The sequence below is a fragment of the Xylocopa sonorina genome, chromosome 3 (genome assembly GCF_050948175.1).
Source record: "Xylocopa sonorina isolate GNS202 chromosome 3, iyXylSono1_principal, whole genome shotgun sequence".
In the NCBI taxonomy this organism is placed as follows: domain Eukaryota; kingdom Metazoa; phylum Arthropoda; class Insecta; order Hymenoptera; family Apidae; genus Xylocopa; species Xylocopa sonorina.
The window spans coordinates 6,279,309-6,300,966 of NC_135195.1; the positions used below are offsets into that span (position 1 = coordinate 6,279,309).

At 30.6% G+C, this 21,658-nt stretch overlaps 5 protein-coding genes across 9 annotated transcripts in view; 3 read left to right on the plus strand and 2 right to left on the minus strand.

Moving 5' to 3' along the window:
- The window catches only part of LOC143422223 (ATPase family AAA domain-containing protein 2B-like), a 60,980-nt gene that overhangs the window by 13,867 nt on the left and 25,455 nt on the right, over positions 1-21,658 (plus strand). The gene's annotated exons all lie outside the window — the stretch shown is intronic.
- On the plus strand, positions 845-10,029 carry Stma (Protein EFR3 homolog stmA). Of its 3 annotated transcripts, XM_076893089.1 has the most exons (16): positions 847-1,123; positions 4,473-4,549; positions 5,110-5,225; positions 5,573-5,735; positions 5,900-6,052; positions 6,198-6,304; positions 6,394-6,537; positions 6,637-6,715; positions 6,831-6,966; positions 7,050-7,321; positions 7,619-7,791; positions 7,894-8,254; positions 8,342-8,541; positions 8,786-8,885; positions 8,971-9,126; positions 9,199-10,029. In XM_076893089.1, exons 1-16 carry the CDS (start codon positions 1,042-1,044, stop codon positions 9,349-9,351), a joined length of 2,472 nt encoding a protein of 823 aa, XP_076749204.1. In that variant the 5' UTR covers positions 847-1,041; the 3' UTR covers positions 9,352-10,029. The 3 variants fall into 3 exon arrangements, with proteins under 3 accessions (XP_076749202.1, XP_076749204.1, XP_076749203.1); XM_076893087.1 differs by having other exon boundaries at positions 845-1,123; positions 7,894-8,541; XM_076893088.1 differs by lacking the exon at positions 847-1,123 and adding an exon at positions 4,197-4,327 and having other exon boundaries at positions 7,894-8,541.
- Fkbp12 (peptidyl-prolyl cis-trans isomerase Fkbp12) lies at positions 10,015-12,460 on the minus strand. Its single transcript, XM_076893091.1, has 4 exons — positions 12,224-12,460; positions 11,832-11,879; positions 10,957-11,143; positions 10,015-10,616 (listed from the first exon to the last, which is right to left on the minus strand). The coding sequence occupies exons 1-4, from the start codon at positions 12,258-12,260 to the stop codon at positions 10,559-10,561; spliced, it is 330 nt and encodes a 109-aa protein (XP_076749206.1). The 5' UTR covers positions 12,261-12,460; the 3' UTR covers positions 10,015-10,558.
- On the minus strand, positions 13,578-15,779 carry LOC143422452 (DGAT1/2-independent enzyme synthesizing storage lipids). Its single transcript, XM_076893090.1, has 6 exons — positions 15,465-15,779; positions 15,191-15,329; positions 15,026-15,120; positions 14,169-14,530; positions 13,897-14,100; positions 13,578-13,788 (listed from the first exon to the last, which is right to left on the minus strand). Exons 1-6 carry the CDS (start codon positions 15,511-15,513, stop codon positions 13,681-13,683), a joined length of 957 nt encoding a protein of 318 aa, XP_076749205.1. The 5' UTR covers positions 15,514-15,779; the 3' UTR covers positions 13,578-13,680.
- Positions 17,126-20,623, plus strand: LOC143422209 (E3 ubiquitin-protein ligase MARCHF5). Of its 3 annotated transcripts, none has more exons than XM_076892684.1 (7): positions 17,126-17,316; positions 17,942-18,171; positions 18,733-18,895; positions 18,985-19,193; positions 19,370-19,688; positions 19,990-20,152; positions 20,226-20,623. In XM_076892684.1, exons 2-7 carry the CDS (start codon positions 17,991-17,993, stop codon positions 20,382-20,384), a joined length of 1,194 nt encoding a protein of 397 aa, XP_076748799.1. In that variant the 5' UTR covers positions 17,126-17,316; positions 17,942-17,990; the 3' UTR covers positions 20,385-20,623. The 3 variants fall into 3 exon arrangements, with proteins under 3 accessions (XP_076748799.1, XP_076748800.1, XP_076748798.1); XM_076892685.1 differs by lacking the exon at positions 17,126-17,316 and adding an exon at positions 17,505-17,702 and having other exon boundaries at positions 18,736-18,895; XM_076892683.1 differs by lacking the exon at positions 17,126-17,316 and adding an exon at positions 17,514-17,702.

Here is a 21,658-nt window from a genome sequence, read left to right on the forward strand (position 1 = left end):
CTTCGAGGCTAATAAGAACGATCTAAGAAGTCATAATTGTACAAACCCTCGAGTTGCGAGCAAGTCGAATAAAGTGTTCTAGCACGTCTACGTATTGCTTAACCAACAATTCTACTATAATCATTTTGCCATCTCTTAAATGAATGCATTCAATGTGCCATAGCTACGTTTAAACAGCTTTAATAATTAAACGTATTATAATTTCATTTACGTAAAAAATTAGCAAAAAGCTTACAATAAAATTGATATCTAAGCAATAAATAAGCGTTCTAAAATACTTTATTCAACCTCTTCAGCCGCTCATACATCCTGCTATCCAATATTTCTTCCACGCAGCTCCAAAATTCAACTCTTCTATCCACCTCCACCGACTCCCTCATCCCGTCCTCTGCCCTCAGCCTATCCACTAACCATCGTACCTCAGTTTACTCATCCCCAACCTGTACAAAATACTAAACTAATTCTCTCCATGGTATTCAGATTACTATAACCACTACTAGCATACCACTCTGTTCCTTCGACTCGTCCAAGCCCAGAGTCCACCAAGATTCCCTCGCTACGCGTTCAAGAACGCGAAAAGCCACGCTCGCATGCAACGCGTTAACAATCGCAACGAACCGTTTGTCCACGCCTGGTATCGCACCCTCGTTTGGCATTGATTTATACGAACGGTGACCCTGAACCAGGATAAGGCTTTATTAGCAGAGGCGCCACGGGGTTGTTCTCCTCCCGCGACCCCTTCCGCGTCGGCAACCCTTCGCACAGGCGCGCACGTCGCCGCGTGACGTAGTCGGGGAAAGTATTGCCAAGGGTAGCCTCGTGCGCGAAATGCAGGTCAGTGGGGCACAGGCGTCGCGACGCCGCGCGTCGCCTCGTTACAACCCGGCCTATCCATCCGGCTCCGTCCCGTCGAGCGGAGCTTTACGTAAGGGATTCCGTTAAATCGAACGAATTAGGCGTGACCGAACGTTCCGTGGACGTGAAATCTCGATGTCTCGGTGAAGAAACATCACGGCTCGGACACCAGGAACATCGTGGGAGATGGCTATGATCAGATGCTGCCTCGAGACGGAGATACCCGACGTCTTCGGATCCCTCGTACGGAAGTGCACTGACCCAGGATGTGAGTAAAAATCCATTTGCTTAGTCACGAAAGAGTTACGTGGTCGAACTGAACTTTTACTCGCGTTTTTACTGTCGTTGTTCACGTGCTCGTTGTTCGTTCTTGTTGCAACTGTCATAGTGCACGGTGACGTTGCGATCTTACATCTTCAATTGTACGGAGGAAGAGTACCTCTTCTTTAAGCTTGATAACGTTCCAATGAAACGATACCCTGCGCGTAACACGCGTGAACATTTCACTGTCGTTCGACTGTTCATTGCTGCTTATAAGGTTAATTTACAAAACACATTTGTACACTTCGCGTATCGCGCTTTAGTTCAGACGAAACTGATTGTTTTGTATCGCGTTACGAAACTAGTTTCTAGATAGCTTTTTGCGAGTGAAATACATTGCAAGTTTTTTTGTAGGGACAAAGTACGGTAGGAATAATTAATTCTCCTGGTAATCGTGTGAAACGCTTTACTTTATACATTGGTTAAATTGATTACTATTGAAAGGAATTTGATTGAATCCATCTTGCGACAATAACTCGAGTGATATATTTGGAAAAATGTATTTACAGACTTTTATCGACATTCGCGAGCCAGCAGGGAATTTGAATTACTTAAACCAGCGTTTCTCAACCTTTCAATATTTGCGACCTCATTTTCAAACATAATTCCCATCGCGCCCTCCACCTCCTTTAATGAATAACGATGTATACGATACTAGTGTAGCTTGTGTATTTTTACGCTTTAGCTACATTGCGATCTTAACTAGAAACCTTACAAATTAACGATAATAAAAATATTTATTAATGTTTAGCAACGCTGATCTACTGTATTGACAAAACCCTTTAAATTTTGGGCAGGGTTGCACGATAAGTCTTCTGCACTAAAAACAAGAACGTCTCGTACATTATTGCATTTTCGATATCCTACACGTGCGAAATCGGATTATATGCGGCTAGTTGCTTCGAAGACAAAGTATAGATCTCAGCTAAATATAGAAATAAAGCCCAAGAGAGACGCTAATAATTATTGAAAATATTTTTTAGTTATTAAATACATCGTGCAATACTGATACATCTCAGTGGTGAAAGCGTACTTTATTTTTTATTATATCAGTATACATTCTTCTTTTCTTTCGCTATACTTTCAGTACATTAATCGATCTTTTATATTACTTTTATTTTTATATTTATTCTTTATGATAATGTATATAATTGTTTAATATTGTTTAAGTAAAAGCCTTTTCGATATGTGCTTGCGAGCCCTGTTGAGAATCGCAGAGTTCAAGTTTGTACATACACGTGGCCCCTTATCGCGATTCGTAACAGTTGCTACAAATGTTTCACACACTTGGACCTGAATTTATATCTCTTTTTCTATTACGCAATTATATTAAATTTTGGGTTACGAGTGCCTGTAAGGATTACCACAATAATGAGTTGTCATACAGTTCTCAATGCGGCAAAATTTCAACGCGCGCAATAAAAATTATGTATTAATAACGATATTCATTTAGGAGTTTATCCAGTTATCAACTATAATTATAATTAATAGTCACAGTATAAATAAATTATTTTAATAGAGTACTAATTTTAGTAAATTACTTTAATAGAATTTATCCATTTATTAGCTATAAATACAGTTAAATTACAAACTAAGATAATTACAATTATAGTTTATCCATTTACTAACTATATTCATATACGCAACTTCAGATAAACCGTACAGATAACTTAGAAGAATGTCTTCGCCCACGAACTTGTTCGTTTCGTGTAGTATTTGGAAAAAATAAAACAAGGATTCAAAAGTTCCTAATATAACATATAATTCGTTAAGCGATAAATTTTTATTTACCATTCGATTTAGTTTAAACAGTCGTCGATGCGTTTCGTCTCGCATACGCGACGTTAACTGTCCCTTCACTGGAACTTCAAGGAAGAATCGAACACGATACACGTAGAAACGTCCGCAGCGTAATGTAAATCTATTTCGACGTGTATGGTAACCACCGACAAGACCATTCTCATACAGTAGTCGCCATTTATGAACGACGGTAACAGTACCGATATTATGTATTGATTTTCGAAGCCTCGTGTCAACATCCGCAATATCTTGCCTTCCTGAACCACTTCTGACAGAAGTTATCGCGGTTCCCTCGAAAGAGTCCCTCTCGTGGGATGCACGTGTCACGTTATTACCCGCAACGACAGAAACCACCGTCCGTTTCGTTCTTATTTGTGATTTAAGTAACAGAAACGATCCTTGTTAACGAGCCAAAAACGATGATCGTCGACGAACGGTGTGCGAACATCCCGCGACGTTTTAAAAGACTTCTAGCGAATCGAGCTTCTTCGTGCAAGTATTCTGTCGGACGAATGTAAAGGTTTTTAACGGGATTTCACTAAGAAAATGCAAAGTAAGTTCGACATCGACGATAACCTGAGATAGAAGTGCTGGAATTATCCCTCGTGGCCATCTATTACGGAAGGTAAGCAAATTTGTAAAAGATAAGTAGCACGATGAAGAGAAATTTAATATCTTACCGTAATATTATCGTTTTCGCGTGAATAAAATATAATATGTTGAAGTAGGTATTGAATTCTAAAGAAGTTCCATTCGTTCGATCTAGCGATGCCTTTAAGTAATTTCATTTCCGACTAGAATAATGATACACGAATTAAGATCGACTTGTATCCACGATCTGTTAGACATAATATGTATAAAGAATATTTGAAATTCCTTTTTTGTAAAATATTGCAACTCGATTGAAAGCTGAATTGTTTTAACGGGTGAAATCTTATTGTTACGAAGCATTGCTATCTAATTCGAATTTAAACTGTTTGAATGGTACGAAAGATCTCTACAAAAAACACGAATGGTAGTGGCATCTATCAAGCCTCTGTTGTACCCTAAACGATATCGATCTTTCTGAATCAGTGAAAGCGGAATGAACGTTACCGATCTGACTCACGGGACAAAATTCTGTTGCCGAAGGCGTATACAAATTCGTGTAAATTAAACGGCCAAATATTCATTTAATTTGAACCCAATTGATCGGTATTTCGATTGCTCCAAATGTCCAGTTGACTTGTCGACGGTGCTACGTGCGTAAATGAAAATTGTATGCGACGGATCGTGCAGTATTTTTGATAATATCAGTCGATCGAAGCCTGTTCGCGTATACAGTGGTCGATCAATTGCAACGAAATGTTTGGTAACTATCGTGAATTCGCCTCGATACACGCGATGTACTCGTGAAACGAACGTTTCAATTGCATTTGATTAATGTCAATTATTAGCCATGTAAACTCTGTGAATCCGTAGCTTCATTTTCTATATGTTATTTCTATTTGTGCCAGGCTGTTGCTGGTGCTGTTCAGCTTTACGCCCACGTTATAAAAGACTCGTCGACAACATCTTCCCGGTAAATCCTCAGGTAATCATCGCATTTCTCGTTGTTTTATCAATTTTGTACGTTCCTTTATACATGTATCGACGTTAAGCATTTAAGATACATTAATCAGTCAACATTCAGCTTTATTCTTTCTTGCTTGACACTCGCATACGTTTAAGTAAAATGTCAGTCAATGAAAAATGTATTCTACTACCATCTCATCATACAATTCAACGGAAATGTATTTATATTATTGTTATTATTTACTGAAATATTAATGAATACATGTTATTAACGGTTTCAATTGATTTTTGTAATCTTATTTTAAAGCAACCATATTTTTTAATAATTTATATATATATATATTCATACCTATTATAATGATTCAAACGTGTTTCAATGATAACTTGAAGAGCCAACGTATTCCTGAATATGATATTAATTTAAATCAAGCTAAATGCAAACTGTAATGAAAGAAATTGAATTAATTATATGATAAAATTATTGATATATTCAATATTTTTAATTTTACTGTTATTAAATATATGCTGTACGATGTTATTACCTATAAGCAGTGTTGTTTATGATATTTTTTCATTCAGGATGGCTTGGTCAAAAATAATATGGAGAAGTTAACGTTTTATTCATTGAGTAGTCCCGAGAAGCTAGACAGAATTGGAGAATATTTGTTTCAAAGGGCTTCCAGGGATATTTACAGGTATATAATTTAAACATTAATATCAGTATTATTATAACTGTCATGTATAATGAACATTAATCTAATTAATGGCATTATTAAGGAAAAGTAGATATAAGAAAAGTATCGCAAGTAAAAATTGTCTAATATAATCCTAATGTAAGTCTATATAATCATCTTAATAACTGTTTGAACTGCATATTCACGTTATAAATGTAAATTCACAGTAATTTGTGTTATGTGCCAGTCATAACAATAATTACATACTACTGATAATCTACCTAGCAAATTATTTTATGTTCATGCATGTTTAGATATTTTTGTACTTAAGTACAGAAATCTTAAAATAAACATATTTACATTAATAGGAGAAGACATGGATTTGTCATTATTGCTATGGAAGCAATGGATCAACTTTTAGTAGCATGTCATGCTCAAACTTTGAACTTATTTGTTGAAAGCTTTTTGAAAATGATCCAAAAGTTATTAGAATCGACAGATCCGCAATTACAAATACTGGCAACTCAATCTGTAAGTTTTAACAAACACTTTCAAGTATAAACATTAAATTGCTACACTTAAATATGTCTTATTTAATTTTATTTAGCGTTACTTTATGATTTCTTGATAAAAAAAAGAAGTAATTGTCTTTGGCATCTTTCAATTCAGTTGAACAAAGTGCTGGCTTCTTCTAGTTTGTCCGGTTTGCCAACATCGAACAGGATACGCCGTCTTATCACACACGTTACGATTTCTTTGTATCAAAATACTCTGCAATGTGCCACTCAAACCACAATGACTCTGCAATCCGTAAACAAATACGGCTTGCTGGAATTCAGGGATTACAGGCATGAATTTTTTATATTTAATTAATCGCTTATCTATTAATTTATATATCCTAATATCCGTTATAATTTAATTAAATATCAAATAATAATGTTTAATCGATATTCTTACTTTAAAACTAATTAATCAATAGACCTTTTAATGCAGGGTGTCGTAAGAAAAACACTTTCTGATGATTTGGTAGAAAACATTTGGGAACCTGTACATATGGATAAGATCGTTCCTTCCTTGCTATATAACATGCAGAACTCAAGGTGACAGACAGGACAAACCATTTTTATATCTATACAGAGAATGTGATCTATTTGATATACTTATGTGTTAATAATTTTAATTTGGACAGATATTCTAGTAAAGAAGATGCAACACCAGACAGCCCAACTGAAGAGCGATCTGACCCACCACAATTTGCAGAAACATGTATGCGAGAACTTGTTGGAAGAGCATCATTTGGTCATATCAGATGTGTTATTAGACCTGTATTAAGGTTCGTAAAAGTTTTATACCAAATTTTAAATAATGTTACTCATTTTTCATTTTCAATAAATAGAATTATACATCATATTTCAACTAAAATTACTTGCAGGCATTTAGACAACCATCAGTTATGGGTTCCTAATTATTTTGCAATTCATACATTTAGGATAATTATGTTTTCTATTCAGGTTAGTAGAATATCATTAAAATATCATTATTATTTGTATTATATGTGTGTATATACATGTTATATGTATGTATGTATATATGTATGTTATATGTATGTATAAAATATTTGTTTAGTCACAGTATTCTTACACAGTTGTGGAGGCACTAATGACTCATCTCGACGGACATTCAAAATCATCTCCGAAAATTCGAACAAGTATTGCAGATACTTTATCCAAAATTATTTCTATTGCAGCTGGTGAAAGTGTTGGTAAATAATAATGAATAGAAGAAATTAAATTATTATAATAATACTATTTAATTACAATACTATCTAAAATAATAATTTTCAAGGTCCATCTGTTTTGGAAATAATCAATAATCTGCTATCTCATCTTAGAGGTAGTGTAACAAGAAACCAATCCTCAAGCAATGACGAACAATTATATCAAGAGGCTCTTATTAATGCTCTTGGAGAATTTGCAAATCATCTTCCAGATTATCAGAAAATTGAGATTATGATGTTTATAATGAGTAAAGTACCGTACAGCCAACCAGATCGCATGGTTTCAGTTGGTAAAGGAGATGTACTATTACAAAGTATTCTTCTAAAATCTCTTTTAAAAGTAATTATTCCATTATTATCCTAAACTAACCCAGTATAATCTAAATAATTATATCATTTATATCACTTGGTTACAAAAACGATAGTTAGAAAGAAACCCTTAATCAGTATGATCTTAACATCAATTCTATCGGTGTAAAACCTACCCTCATACATATATACTTTTTTATGGAAGATACTCTGCACTCTAAAAACGAAAAAATTGATTTACAATCTATGTTGATTAAATACTTTACACACAATTTTAATGAAACACCTTATGTTTTTACTTAATATATTTTTACTTACTACGTTTTAGGTTGGCACAAAATATCAAACTATACATTTAAATACAACGTTTCCACCGAGTTTTTTGGAACCATTGCTAAGGATGTCACTTGCGGCAGATGCTGAAATGCGACTTTTAGTACAACAAATTTTCCATACTTTAATTGACAGACATCAAAATATTACAAAACTTGCAAAACCCACGTAAGTTATCAATAATATATGCTTTTTTTGTGATTTATATTATTTTCAATTAAATTAATTCTGTAAATATAATTCTGTATTATGTTTCTCTTATTTTAACAGAGTAAACGTTGCACAACTTGATCTTACCATTGAAAAAGCATCTAGACCAGATGTGATTTTTATACGTAAACACGGCCCTGAAATTTATTTAGCGTTGTACGAATCATTGGAATTGGCAAGTAACAAAGTAGAAAATATAGAATCTATATATACAACATTGGCATTACTTGCTGTGGAATTGGCATCAGAAGAAACCGTGTTGGAACTACTAAGACTAGTACTAAGTCTTCAAGATTTAGCTTTAACAAGTGGTCAAATCAGTCTTTCGTTGAAATTTAATTTGCACGCTACTGTCATCACTCTACTCGTATTAATATCTTATGTTTGTAATATCACGTCACTCATGGATTATGCCATTAAAGTAAGTCATAAATTTTTATTGATGCATTATAATAATATGATCTATAAATTTTTTTTCTCTTTCATTCTCCAATTGTTACATTTTAAGATCGTAGAATTACGGCGAAAAGAAGCGCCTCATCTATTGCCCGATTTACAATCTCAGTATGATACTGGTTTATCATCTAGACTAACACCCACTTTATTAGTTGATCAAACTGTTTTAAGTGAATGCTTAAAAGGAGCTGGCCTTGACAGTGGAAAATTGCAACAAGGATCTGGATACAGTAGTATTTCGCTACAACATCGGTAATGTCAATTGTAATAATTTAAGAAGCAAGATATACAATCGCAGAAATTACATTCAAGTTCCTACAGTTATTTTTTCTCAGATCTAAATGGATACATTTCAACAAATTTCATTCACATCTTTTTCAAACTTATCGTCTTCCTTATGTCAAACTCTCTTCTCAAAGTTCTCTCATTAATTCGCTTTTTGCACATTATTTGTGTACAATATTGTTTAAATATTATCAACATTTTATATTTTTAGGCATTCATGGGTTGATAGCGCCGGACGAAATTCATTAGCTGATATCAATTCAGGTGCTACAGAATTAGATAGTGGTGGCTCATCTCCTGGTGTTCAAAAAGTAACATATTTGTGTTTAACATGTATTTACTTTATTTACTTTATTTAAAAATTTAACTAACTTCTTCTTTAACTTCTATCCACAGAAATTACCAGGAGAAGAGTTAACCTTCGAGAGTATGAAACGAATTCTAACAGAAAACAATAACAATCATGTAATAGAAGAAGAAAAGCGATTGCAGTTATCACATTTCTTTAGAAATGCACCATTTCAAGATTTGGTATCAAAGACACAGCCAAAGGTATAAAGATAATAATTTACTTATTCAATAATATAAACAGTATGAAAAAGTAATCATAAATATTTTTTACAGCATGATGTTTTACAGAGTAAGCTGTCAGAAATATTTAACACATTATCTGTTGATCCACGAAATACAATTCAACCAGGCGGACCACCAACAGATACAAAACCAAATCAAGCTCCAGCTTATGAAATACATTTTCCTGAATTATTTGTTTATTAAAATAAGTGTTTGAACTTGCTGTGGCATTTTTGTTAAGTTTTAAGACTATGATTGCCATATGTCAATTATGATCAGCTTAATTTATTATAGTGTTTTATGTTAAAAACCATAGACAAATATATGTACACAGTAGTGCATTTTGATAAATTTAATGCGTGCAATAATATTTACTTAACTTTAGATAATAAATTATATGTGTATATATATATTTTTGTTGTATTTATAGAATAACTAATAATTAATATTATTTATTTGAAATTCTAACAAGTATTATTATTGAATTTTAGTAAAATTTATTACACATTATTCTTGTAAAAGTATTTTAATACATAAGTTAAAAAAAGTAGTTTATATGTATGGTTGTATGTAAACTAGTGATGTGCACGTACATTCCTTTTCGTGTAATTCTCATACAAAAGTAGCTAGCAAACGCTGACATGTTTCTGTATTAATGCCATGTAATGTATTGTCAATGTTGATATTGAGAAAAAATTACTTTAATGTCTGCGCATCACTGGTGCAATATTTAGTAAAAATGTAACAATATTTTGATGAAGTAATGTATAGATGAAAAAAATGTTCTGACAAAGTAAAAAATATTCATATAAATTCAAAACATTAATCAAAATTCGAAATAATGGGCTAATAAATATATTCATATACTTGAAGACAAGACAACTTGTATTTATTGAATTTTTCTGTGTAAAGGTTCATACTATTACATTACCAGTACAATTATTTCTTGTTTTGTGTTACTGAATGATTTTGTACAAAATAGCCAGGTGATTGTTTACCAAGTATTAAGTAATTGGAATGAACACAGATTTTAGATTATATATCGAATGATTTTAAGATTTTATTTAATTCAATTACTCATAATAGGAATGCAATTAGCCTCACAACGAGCAGTGTATACTTGAATCTTATTACGAAGTAAAAGCATGTGAAAAATGTTCTAATATTCCATGTGAATTGGTCATTAACGATTTCTGTACAACTGTAATTTGTAGTTTGTATATAATTGTGCAACAATGGAACACTGAATAAAAGTTAAAAATTTTTGTTGGTTTTATGAGCAATCAAATTAAGATTTGTATGTAAGACATACCACTCATGCAATGACTACTTAAGATAATGCAATTTCAAGCGTTTAATTATCTGTGGTTCTGATGTGTTTTAATCAATTTGGTATGCCTTGGAGAACACTTCAAGGCTCCACCTTCAGTAACTCCACATCAAAAATGAGAACAGCATTTGGAGGAATAGTGTGTCTATGTCAAGGATAAATATTATAATATTGTTACATGTTTCTACATTATATATGTTCATGAACATATTCGTTACTTAAAAAGAGACAAATACTGAAGTATTACTATTTCCAAAAAATAGCACAAATACAATGTGTTATAAAACACATGTAATAAAAAGAAAAAAAATAATCCTAATTTTTTTTCACGTTCATAAACAAAATATAACATATTATTTAAAAAGAGCTGCAAATGTATGAAAAGTAATTTAAATAGGTTTTTAAATTTAATTTTCTTTTTTTCATGTTCCTATGTATGTGACTAATAATTTGAAAAACATTCATGTATTAAAGGATATACTCCAGGATGTCCTCGGCTACCATAGGCAAAGTCTGGTGAACAAGTTAACCTAGCACGTTCTCCAACACACATTTGAGCAACTCCTTGGTCCCAACCTTTAATAACTTCCCCTTTACCTATTTTAAATTTAAATGGCACTCCACGGTCCCTGCTAGAGTCAAATTTTTTTCCATTGTCAAGAGTACCTGTATCAACGAGTTCAATGATAACTGTTTAAACGTCCAAATAATAATGCATTTAAATGTGTACATATGTGGGATAATAACTTTGTGCATCCTGAATTTCTTCATTAGTTTTAAAGATACATAAAAACAAAACACATTTACAAAAATCATACGTCCAATGGAAATCATAACATAGTAGTAGTTATGATACCATAACATATCATAGTATTACTTTAGTAATAATAATCTACTTGCAAGTTCAGAGTTCAAGGAGAACTCTTATTTCTCTCAATTACTCGCTGCACTATTTTATTCTCGCTGGTAAACAAAGTGTAGCAAAGTTCATCTAAAACGATACGACCTTGAAATCTTCAGAAACTCTCTACTACCTCTCTACTATTACGATCTTCTTTGAAAAATTGTTGTAATCAACATTTCCCCATAACTCTAAAAATAATGGAGAGATTCAAGACGATCAAAGTTATAGCTGCACTCCGCCGTACACATACATACATATATATGTATAAATTTATTTTTAAACAATGTATATTTTATACCCATTATAGATTACAAGCGATAATCTCTTGTTTAATGAAAATATATCGTAGAGTATAAGCCAGCTTTTAATTCGATACATTTTAATAATTGGTTATGGTTAGAGACTCATTCTAACGAGCGTGGTTAATTAAACAATTTGACACATGTTTACCTGTATAATGAACAACTACGGTCTGTCCGGTTTTCGGATATGTCTGGCCTGCACAGACGAAACGCCGTTACAAAAAATACATTCATTATAAATGAAAAGATCAAGCTAGCAGAATTTTATACATTCGTCGTGCGTATTAGCTAAAGATAAAAATCACCTTATTTGGAAGGGACCGTTGACGAGGCATGCTTTTCATAGATTTTCAGGTTGTAAATAAATCTCGTGGATTAAATTCTCTGGTGTACTTTCGTAGCAGCACGGTTAATAAGATTCGAGCGGAATCGGATGAATAAAAAGAGAAAAATCCAACGAGGCGCGATTTGAGACGAAAGGAGTAAACGATCGGGAAAGAAAAGTGAAAGATAGCAGAATATCGTGTACAGAATAATTACCGTCTCCAGGCGAGAGAACTTCCACATCCACGCCCATGACTACGTACTTTATGTCACAGAAATCGGAATCCTAACGTAGAAAGAAATCAATCTTATAGTACAAAGTCCAACGATTTTGTGCCGGCAGCCAGAATTCACATAAACGTGATTCCCTGGGGGTCACAAAAAACGACACTCATGCAATGCTGTTCGCTGAATATAACAAGGTATCTGAAGATACCCCCGGGAAAGAAATTTTAACTGAAAAAGCTGCCGCCAGGTTCGCTGCGTCCGCAGATCTTCCGGTTAACGTGCGACGATCGATGCAAACATTTCCGATGGCAGGAAATTTCATTCTTTCAATCATAATGCAACAATTTTGCTATTATTTCTATTTGACAAATGCTAATACCGCCATATAAAAGCTGTATCGCCTGGTGAAATTAGATTCGAAGTTTAATATGAGATGATATACTTTATGAGTAATCTGACAATACTGTTCTTTAATTACATTATCGAAAAGGACAGTCATCTCACATAATGAACTAATTTTCAGGAATTAATTGCCCATAACGATTCCATTTAAAACTAATCGTTCAAAGACATAATAAATTTGTAGTAGAAAGCGTCCAAACTTTTTAAAAGTTTGTGGGCTGAATCTTGTTTAAAGTTTACATATAACATTTTACAATGAAATACAACAGTCACTCGTTACTCTCGTTTTCGTGTATCAAACGAGTAATCACAGTAATTATAAAGTATTTGTCGAACAGGTTAATGGGTATCCATCGTTTAACTAAATTTTACTATTAGTATATTACATTACAAAGCAACAAATATTGAAGGCTTTACGATATTTATTATTTTCGTGTATAAAATTAATAAATAAAAGAACTAACATAAGTACATATATTTTTGTACAATATAGTATGGAATTACTAACTGGTCACATTCATATTACAAATTCAACAAAAAATATATTTATAAATTATCTATATTTGCATATAGATTGCAATAAAAATTAATGCTTATTATGTATATCAATCGAAAGCTTAGTTATTATACTACATATTCCTATCGATAAATACTTCAGAATGTATACTTTTAAAGAACATCAACTATTAGAATTCAATAATGATAAATATACAAATACTTCTATGACTCATTCATAATTAATTTATGACTTAACATTATGAATGAATTAAGACAAAATATATAAAAAATGTATTTGTATAAATTAAAAGATATTATAATACTTCAAAAAGCGAGCTTCATTTACGCAGAGTTAGCATCATTTAACTTATATAAACTTTAAGTTAAAAGCATAATAGTAATTAATAACAATTAAACAGCACCACAAATTAAAAATACAAACTCGAAAGATTTAAAAAATATAATGCTAATATTTAAATACATATTTTTCCATCTCTCTCATAATATAAGATATAATGTTATGATATTCTAATAAATGCTAAAATTTACGAATGTTTTTTTTCTGGAGTATATATTCTTTCTAATAAAGCTAAAGATATGCTACCAGGTATTCTTTGATGTTTACGTATTAAATTATTGATGGCATCAGCAACCTGAAAATAGTATTGTTAAAGTTACAGAAATTGAATTTTCTGCATGTTGATCTTATTTCATTGAAAACTTAATATAACAAACAAATCTTAAATATTCGCTTCCATTACTTTTAGTTGCAGTTCCTCAGGTGTAAGATTTGGATCATATGGAATTGGTTTACCAACGTATGTTGTTAATTTTACTGGGAAACCACCATAAATAGGTATACAAGGAAGTCTGGTGGCAGCGTATATTCTCAGAAACATTCTTCGACCCCAACTTATTGTTCTAAACGCTTCTCTAATATTTTTTGTAAAGAAAGGTATTATGCACTGTTACAAAAAAATTAGTACTTTAAAATATTGCAAGTATTAAATAATGGTATAATAAAATAACATACCACTTTAGCATCCAATGCAACCTTTGCAAAACCTACTCGCTTTTTCCACATTAATTGATAATAAGCATCTCCGAATTGAGCCTCATATACACCACCAGGTGAGATGGCAAGCATGTTACCCTCTTTTAAAATAGTAGAACATGTTTGAACAGTACCAGGTATAATTTTCCCTGCATCGGCAATTAAAGACCATCCGGGACACTTAAAAAGAAATCTATCTCCAACTGTATGAATTAGTCTTGAATTTAAAAGGAATATTTTGGACACAAAATAATAAATATCTACAGGAATGGCTCCATGATAAAACACAAAAAGGACTGGTTCATTTTGCGGTATATTTTCTAATCCAACTACTTCATATCCTGTAAAAATGTATATGTGATACACACTTATATATTTTGAAACTTTGATGTGTGCAATATTTATAATGAAGTTGAAATATATTTAAATAAATTATATGTATAAAATATAAATATTATAAATATATAAAGCAGAAATAAAATAGGTGGTACAAAACATTGATATTATATTCTAATCTTTCTAAAGATAAAAAGAGATCACGTAATAGAATGTAATAGCTACTATTAAATCTATTATAATGATAAAATGATTGTATCTAAAAAAGATGAAATTTTAGGACCAATGTTCGTACTTAAGAAGAATAGGCTGAAGCATCAAAATTAGACCAACTATTTTAGTTATATCCTGCTTATAGAGGCCAATTTATTAATTACAACAAAATAAATAATATAAAAGGAAAGCGCATAATGTTTAATGAAAATAATTATTGTTCTTAACGTCCTATACATCCTATTATTTCACAAAAAATTTAAAACACTAGTTCATTTCCAACTTACCATACCAAATCCAGCCATGTGCATCCCAAACAGCAGCTATTACATTTCGGGCTGCATTTCTCCAATCTGTTCCATATGCATTTCTTAATCTAACTCTATTAAAATAAGATAAGATATTACCATGAATTGTTGTATTGTTTATAACTTGGATTAATAAGCACTAACCTGTGTAGCTTGTATATGTATAATATTAATATTGTTAAATATACTAGTCCCACAATTACAAATGGAAGTAAAAATGTTATTAAAAGTGGTAGTAAAAGCCATGATAACCAAAGCGTAAAATTCACGTCGATATATTCAACTGAAAGAATAAAAATTCATGTGCAAATTTTAAATACAAATTTCACTTAAACACACATAGTTGAAATTTGCAAAAGATCTTATTTACAAAACTAACATCTACTATCACCGATAAAAATACTAATTATAGTTTTACCTATAATATTCTCTAAAATTGTCCGCAAATTAAATATTATGGAAAACATGTTTAACTTTCGAGAAAAACGAACGCGCTAATAAATGTATCACAATTACGAAAAATCTGATGTTTCTTTACGAAACACCTACATATTTACTATCCACAATGCAGGTAATAATCTGTAATCTTTTCATTTAATATATTCCGAGATGACTATACACATGAATAAATTAATCGATTATTTATGACCGCAGATTGTAAACAAAATTTTATGCACAAGTGATTTATGTTTCATAGTATACGTTCACTACTTTGAATTGCATTCTGTATATTCATATAAGCATAGCGGAAGTTAAGCGAGACTTAATAACGCCGATGGCTTACGTAGTGGAGAACCGCGGACTATGTATAGTTGGAAACATTGCTCTCTAAAAAAAATACTAAACCATATTTATATTTTACCAATCCTCACGTATTAATACATAAGATGTATGTAGCTTATAATCGAATATACTTACATACATTGTACATAAATCAAATAATATAAATAAAAAAATGAGTGCCATATTACTCTTTATGTCACTTAATAGATATATCAATATACGTATATATATATATATATATATATATATATATACATACATACATTATCATGCACTATATTTAAATACAAATTATATGTAATTAAGTATTTATTTACGCTAACAAATATTCTTTTTAAGTAAATTTTTAGAGTTGCACAGACTTTGTTCATGGACAACGATATGCAGTTATACACTTTTTATTACTTCTCTTACTCATCAATTGGTGAATTGGTGTTTTAAAACAGCAACTACCAAGATTGAAGAAATATAAAAATTCGCTGAATAAGTTCATTCAAAACAAGTATCAGAATTTTTTTAGAAAAAAGATCCATGTATCAATTGATTCTCCATTCTTTATGGATACCTAAACTTTAGCGTATCTTCTTCATTGTATTTCTCGCACAGCAGACAGGATATCTTATTCTTTCTTCTTTGTAAATTTATATCGATACATCATACAATAAAATTTACTCTACGAATATAATTCTGTACAAACTTTATATATATATATATTATTGTAAATAAGTTATACATGCATTTAAAGTTTGATTGTGAAATTGATTAAAATTATTTACATGAAGAATAATTATATAAGGAAGTATATTATTTATTAACAATAGCAAAATAAAAAACAATCAATGTTTAAAAATGATAAGAAAGTTAAATATGAAAGTATTAGAACGAATTTTATATAATTTATATAAATTGTTATAGAATTTTATAGTAATATAACATTTAATTTACCAACATATTATTTAGCAGTGTTCAATTTGAAACTGACGCTAAAAACTGGAAATTACAGATTGCGGAAAGAAACGAAAATCTTTAAGAATCGAAAACAGTTATTAATGTATACTGTACCATTGTAAACATTCATCGTACAAATAAAAATTTGAGTAATAAAGTTTGTTTATTTAAAAGACCAAGATAAAAAACTAAACTGCCATTGAGAAAAGCGTTCAATATTTAGCATGAAGTGTGACAGTAAATTTCATTGGCGAATTTTCACATTCACATTCCCATGTATGCTGTGTCGCTGTAAGCAGCAATTTCATGTAACATTTAATCGTTGCCAATAACAGTGGGAAATAAATCTATATTTAGACTTCACCGAACACGGTTATTTCCCCTATTACAATCGCAAAATATTAACAAAGATTGTTACTATAAAATCGTGTTAATTTCATTCTATTTACTTTAATGTTATACTTCAAAAGGGAGTCTATTTTGTCCCATCACCTCGTCATAAATGTATAACGGTGAACTATTTATGAATGTTACTTCAGGTAGAGATTAATAGTTTCGATTTCAATACTTCATATCATCATTGATACATGATATCACTTCTATGTGTCGGTTGTAATCTGTGCTTGTTTAGAAACACTTTTCTTACAAAGTTTGTCACGATAATATTATTGTAGTTCACAGTGACTCGTACACGTTAACCAATCGACGATCGACTTCACAACGACATTTTCAGTATATAGTTAACAATTTGGTCTTGTGATGATTTAACGTTGCATTTTGACCAGACAAACTCAATGTTGTTTAACATAGCGAAAGGAACGTTTGGGCATGCTTGCTCGATATATTTTATTCTAAAATTTAGTTTCGTCTCTTTACGGTAGAAATAAGAATGCATGACGTACTGACTAAAACAGTATCCAGACAGGTAATTGTTTTCTAATTAAAAAAACTTGTAAGAAATGCAGTAGAGAAGTACGTGCATATGTAAAAGATATGTACATATATTTGTGCAGTGACCTTGAAAATTGCAGTAGTAATGTAGTTAATAATACTCCAATATATATCTATTTTATTATTTTCCAAAAAACATTTTAATATATTTGTATATGTTTAAATGTTTAAACTTCATTTCCCTGTGAATATTAATATTTGCTCTCTTTTCAGATATAACATAGTGATGCAATATTGAAAACTTTATCTTGTTCAAATCAAAATGTCAGATAACAATTTACCACATATTTCATACGGACGTGATTCCCCTGGTAGGATAGAACTACACATAGAATCTGGTATAACAAGGTCTACTATTAGTCGTCTTCCAAGTATAGAAGAAACTTTAAGAAGACTTAGCACAAATCTACGAGCGGAAAGGCAAACGAATGAATCAAATAACGGTAAAAGTTATTAGATAGTATAAAGAGAAAGAAGATTTATTTTAAGAAAATCTTATTTATTAATTATGTATAATAATGTTATGAGGATTTAAAGCTTTCATAATTTTGCATCACAGATATCATTAAATTGTGTTAGAGAATCTAAAGTATAATGTGTATGTATATATATATAACATTTAAATAGCAAAATAGGTTTTTATTTATAGGTTTTGTCTCTCCGTTTTTATGTATACAAATATGTGCATACAGTTGTGTGTACAAATGCATAATTTAGGTATTGTTATAATAAGTGATATAAGTAATCGTACATACATATGTTACTACTGGATCTCTTGGCTTCAAATTGTGTTCTTTTAACACAGTTATTCCAGTATCTTACAAACGTTGCAGTTTTATCAAACTTAAGATAATATCATCAATTATAAGTCATTTGAATAATCTATTTGAAAGAATGATATTTACCTTTAAAAATGTTAATTGCAATACTTGTATGTAATATTATTTGTATCTTTTATTGAAATCTTAATGCAATGTACTAATTAATGCATTTCATTCCGAAAGAAGTACCTGATGCTCAAGCTCCAGCAGTTGTGTCAGATGAGGAACCATTACCTATTGCGTTATCGGAATCTGTAAACCCTGTACAGCCACGTGATGTGACTGATGGAGCATCTTCTCCAAATCAACCAGAAATTAGTGTAGCAGCAGTAAATTCAGAAGATGAGTATGTATATTAATATAAGTTACAACTTTGCACAGGAAAATTATAAATTTTATTTATACTCATTGATTAAATATATTTGTTTAATACAGTAAAAGATACTGTTGGGTATGTTTTGCAACGGATGAAGATGATGCGACTGCTTCATGGGTAAAACCATGTCATTGTCGTGGTACAACAAAATGGGTTCATCAAGGATGTATACAGAGATGGGTCGATGAAAAGCAAAAGGGACGTGCAGGAGCCCATGTAGCATGTCCTCAATGTAACACAGAATATATCATTGTCTATCCACATATGGGTTAGTTATTTTAATATTTATGTATATTAGTTGTTATTTTCAAGTTTATGGGTTTACTCTATTGACAAACTTTCTTTATTATCTGATGGAAGGCTATTGTATGTTTGTGTTAAATGGTCTATAAGATACAATACTACGATGTAGATGCATATATAATATTTTTGTATTTGTTACAGGACCTTTGGTAGTGGTATTGGATAGTATCGATGGAGTTATATTCCGGATTTGTCCGTTTATCGCAGCCAGTATAGTTGCTGCATCAATATACTGGACAGCTGTGACATATGGAGCAGTAACTGTAATGCAAGTAGTTGGTCATAAAGATGGTTTAGCTATGATGGAACGAGCTGATCCATTGGTGTTGTTAGTTGGTTTGCCAACGATTCCAATAATGTTGGTATTGGGAAAAATGTTGAGATGGGAAGATCAAGCACTTAGTCTTTTAAGACGACATGCATGTAAGGTTCCTATTTTGAGGCATTTCTTGCCTAGTAGGTATGTAGTAAAATTAGATTTAAACATTTGAAATAAATATCTCTTCCCTTGTGCAAAAACAGTAATTATAAATTCATTTATTTAGTATGAAACTGATACGTAACTGTCCTTTTATCTTCAACTTTTTATGCTAAAACAACGTGCGCCCTTGCGTGCATTAAATTAAATATTAATATATCGAAAATGTTAATATCAACACTGATTTCATTTCATTTCATATTTAACTGTAAATTTTTACTATTGTTCAAATGTTAAATTAAAGATGTTTATATAAAGAAGACTCATAAGGGTTTTATTTCAGTTATTCTGATGATAGAGCTCAATCTGAAGATGTACCACCTATGAGTGATCCAGTATCAGCAACACGTATTCTTTGTGGCGCACTAGTATTACCTAGTATTGCCAGTATATGTGGCAAAATATTTTTTGAAAGTATACATTCTAACTTTCAAAGAACGTTACTCGTATGTATTAAGTATAATTATTATTATTTAAATGATCGTTTTTAACTACATTAAAATATGTGCATTTTCATAGGGTGGTATAGCATTTATAACAATAAAAGGTGCATTCAAGATTTACCATAAACAGCAACAATATGTAAGACAGTGTCAACGTCGAATAATGGATTATACAGAAAATAATGTTACATTATATAGAAGACAACAAAATTCTGAGACCAACCAGACAAGTTAAATAAAAGCATACAAGACATCAACGAAAGAATTACGCTATTAGAAGACAGTACTTCTCGGTTTAATAGAATTAAACTTTATATAGCTATATACTTTTATCATAAAAACAACTGTCCACTGTATTACTTTCACGTAATAATATATGTTATTAGATATTTTAACCAGGTCTAACAAATATGTAAGTTATATGTACATATATGTATACATATAGATAATAATGGAAAATTGTCATATACATAATTAGTAAATTATTATGTGTTTGACGAGGAACGTACAATTAAGAAAAAAAAATGTTATATCTCTTAAATTTTAGTTAGCAAAGTATCCATTCATTCTTCCTTGCATAGTAACTAATAATTGAAATTATATATATATATTATATTAATAGAATCTGCTAAATTTGTAGAATATTAACGACTAAAAGTGTAGATTCTATGAAGCTAATTTGTCACATGTTTTTTGTGCATCCAGAAATATCTTTTTAGAAGTTATTCACATTTTGACTGCTAATGTAAAGGGGAGCATAATTTTTATAAAATCAATTTATTTCTATTATGTATAAGTCTCACAGATTAGGTACATTGAATTATATATTATATTAATATATCTAATAAAAGAGTTTTGGAGTAAAATATTATTTTAATGTAAATACTTTATTTGCTGCAGGTATAAGAAATTAGTAAACATCAATTTAAATCAATATATAAATGTTATTTTTTTACACCTAAATAAATAAGCTTTTTAATAGTATAAATTGGTTAATATTAATTAACTAACTCGTTATACAATTCTAGAATTATTGCAATTCAATCATATCTTTTTAATTAATATATCTTCATATATACTATTATACACAATAAATTAAACATTTATTTTTATAAATTTTTATACTTAAGCAAATTTTTAATATTTTTAACAAAAAAAAGAAAACGTTTATTTAGATTCAAGAATAATCTTATTATTGTATGAAATGTAATACACATACATGATAAAAAAATTCAGGTACCGTAGAATGTTTTAAGAAAGATGAATGTATACATTACTGCTATTATTATTTAACTATTCACTCTCTCTTAATTGTAATTATATTGCAAAATATACTACACATACTTTACCCTTAATTGTAATTAAAAAATAAACTAATAAGATGTTCGGTTACAGGTAAATTGAAACAAACCAATATTTAGAGGTTAAAATAAAACAAAATTTAAATAAATTAAATTGTCATGTTCAAGAAAAACACCTTCAAAACTTTTTACATGCATTAGCTATGCA

Coding starts and splice junctions, on each gene's coding strand:
- Stma (XM_076893087.1), top strand. CDS start 1,042: ATGGCTATGATCAGATGCTGCCTCGAGACGGAGATACCCGACGTCTTC. Junction 6,053..6,197: donor CTGGAATTCAGGGATTACAG/GCATGAATTTTT, acceptor CTTTTAATGCAG/GGTGTCGTAAGAAAAACACT. Junction 6,305..6,393: donor TATAACATGCAGAACTCAAG/GTGACAGACAGG, acceptor TAATTTGGACAG/ATATTCTAGTAAAGAAGATG.
- Fkbp12 (XM_076893091.1), bottom strand. CDS start 12,260: ATGGGCGTGGATGTGGAAGTTCTCTCGCCTGGAGACG. Junction 11,144..11,831: donor CGTAGTTGTTCATTATACAG/GTAAACATGTGT, acceptor TCGTTGATACAG/GTACTCTTGACAATGGAAAA. Junction 10,617..10,956: donor AGCCGAGGACATCCTGGAGT/ATATCCTTTAAT, acceptor ACATAGACACAC/TATTCCTCCAAATGCTGTTC.
- LOC143422452 (XM_076893090.1), bottom strand. CDS start 15,513: ATGTTTTCCATAATATTTAATTTGCGGACAATTTTAGAGAATATTATA. Junction 14,101..14,168: donor TTGCATTGGATGCTAAAGTG/GTATGTTATTTT, acceptor TTTTTGTAACAG/TGCATAATACCTTTCTTTAC. Junction 13,789..13,896: donor CTGAGGAACTGCAACTAAAA/GTAATGGAAGCG, acceptor TACTATTTTCAG/GTTGCTGATGCCATCAATAA.
- LOC143422209 (XM_076892684.1), top strand. CDS start 17,991: ATGTCAGATAACAATTTACCACATATTTCATACGGACGTGATTCCCCT. Junction 18,896..18,984: donor GCAGTAAATTCAGAAGATGA/GTATGTATATTA, acceptor TGTTTAATACAG/TAAAAGATACTGTTGGGTAT. Junction 19,689..19,989: donor AGGCATTTCTTGCCTAGTAG/GTATGTAGTAAA, acceptor GTTTTATTTCAG/TTATTCTGATGATAGAGCTC.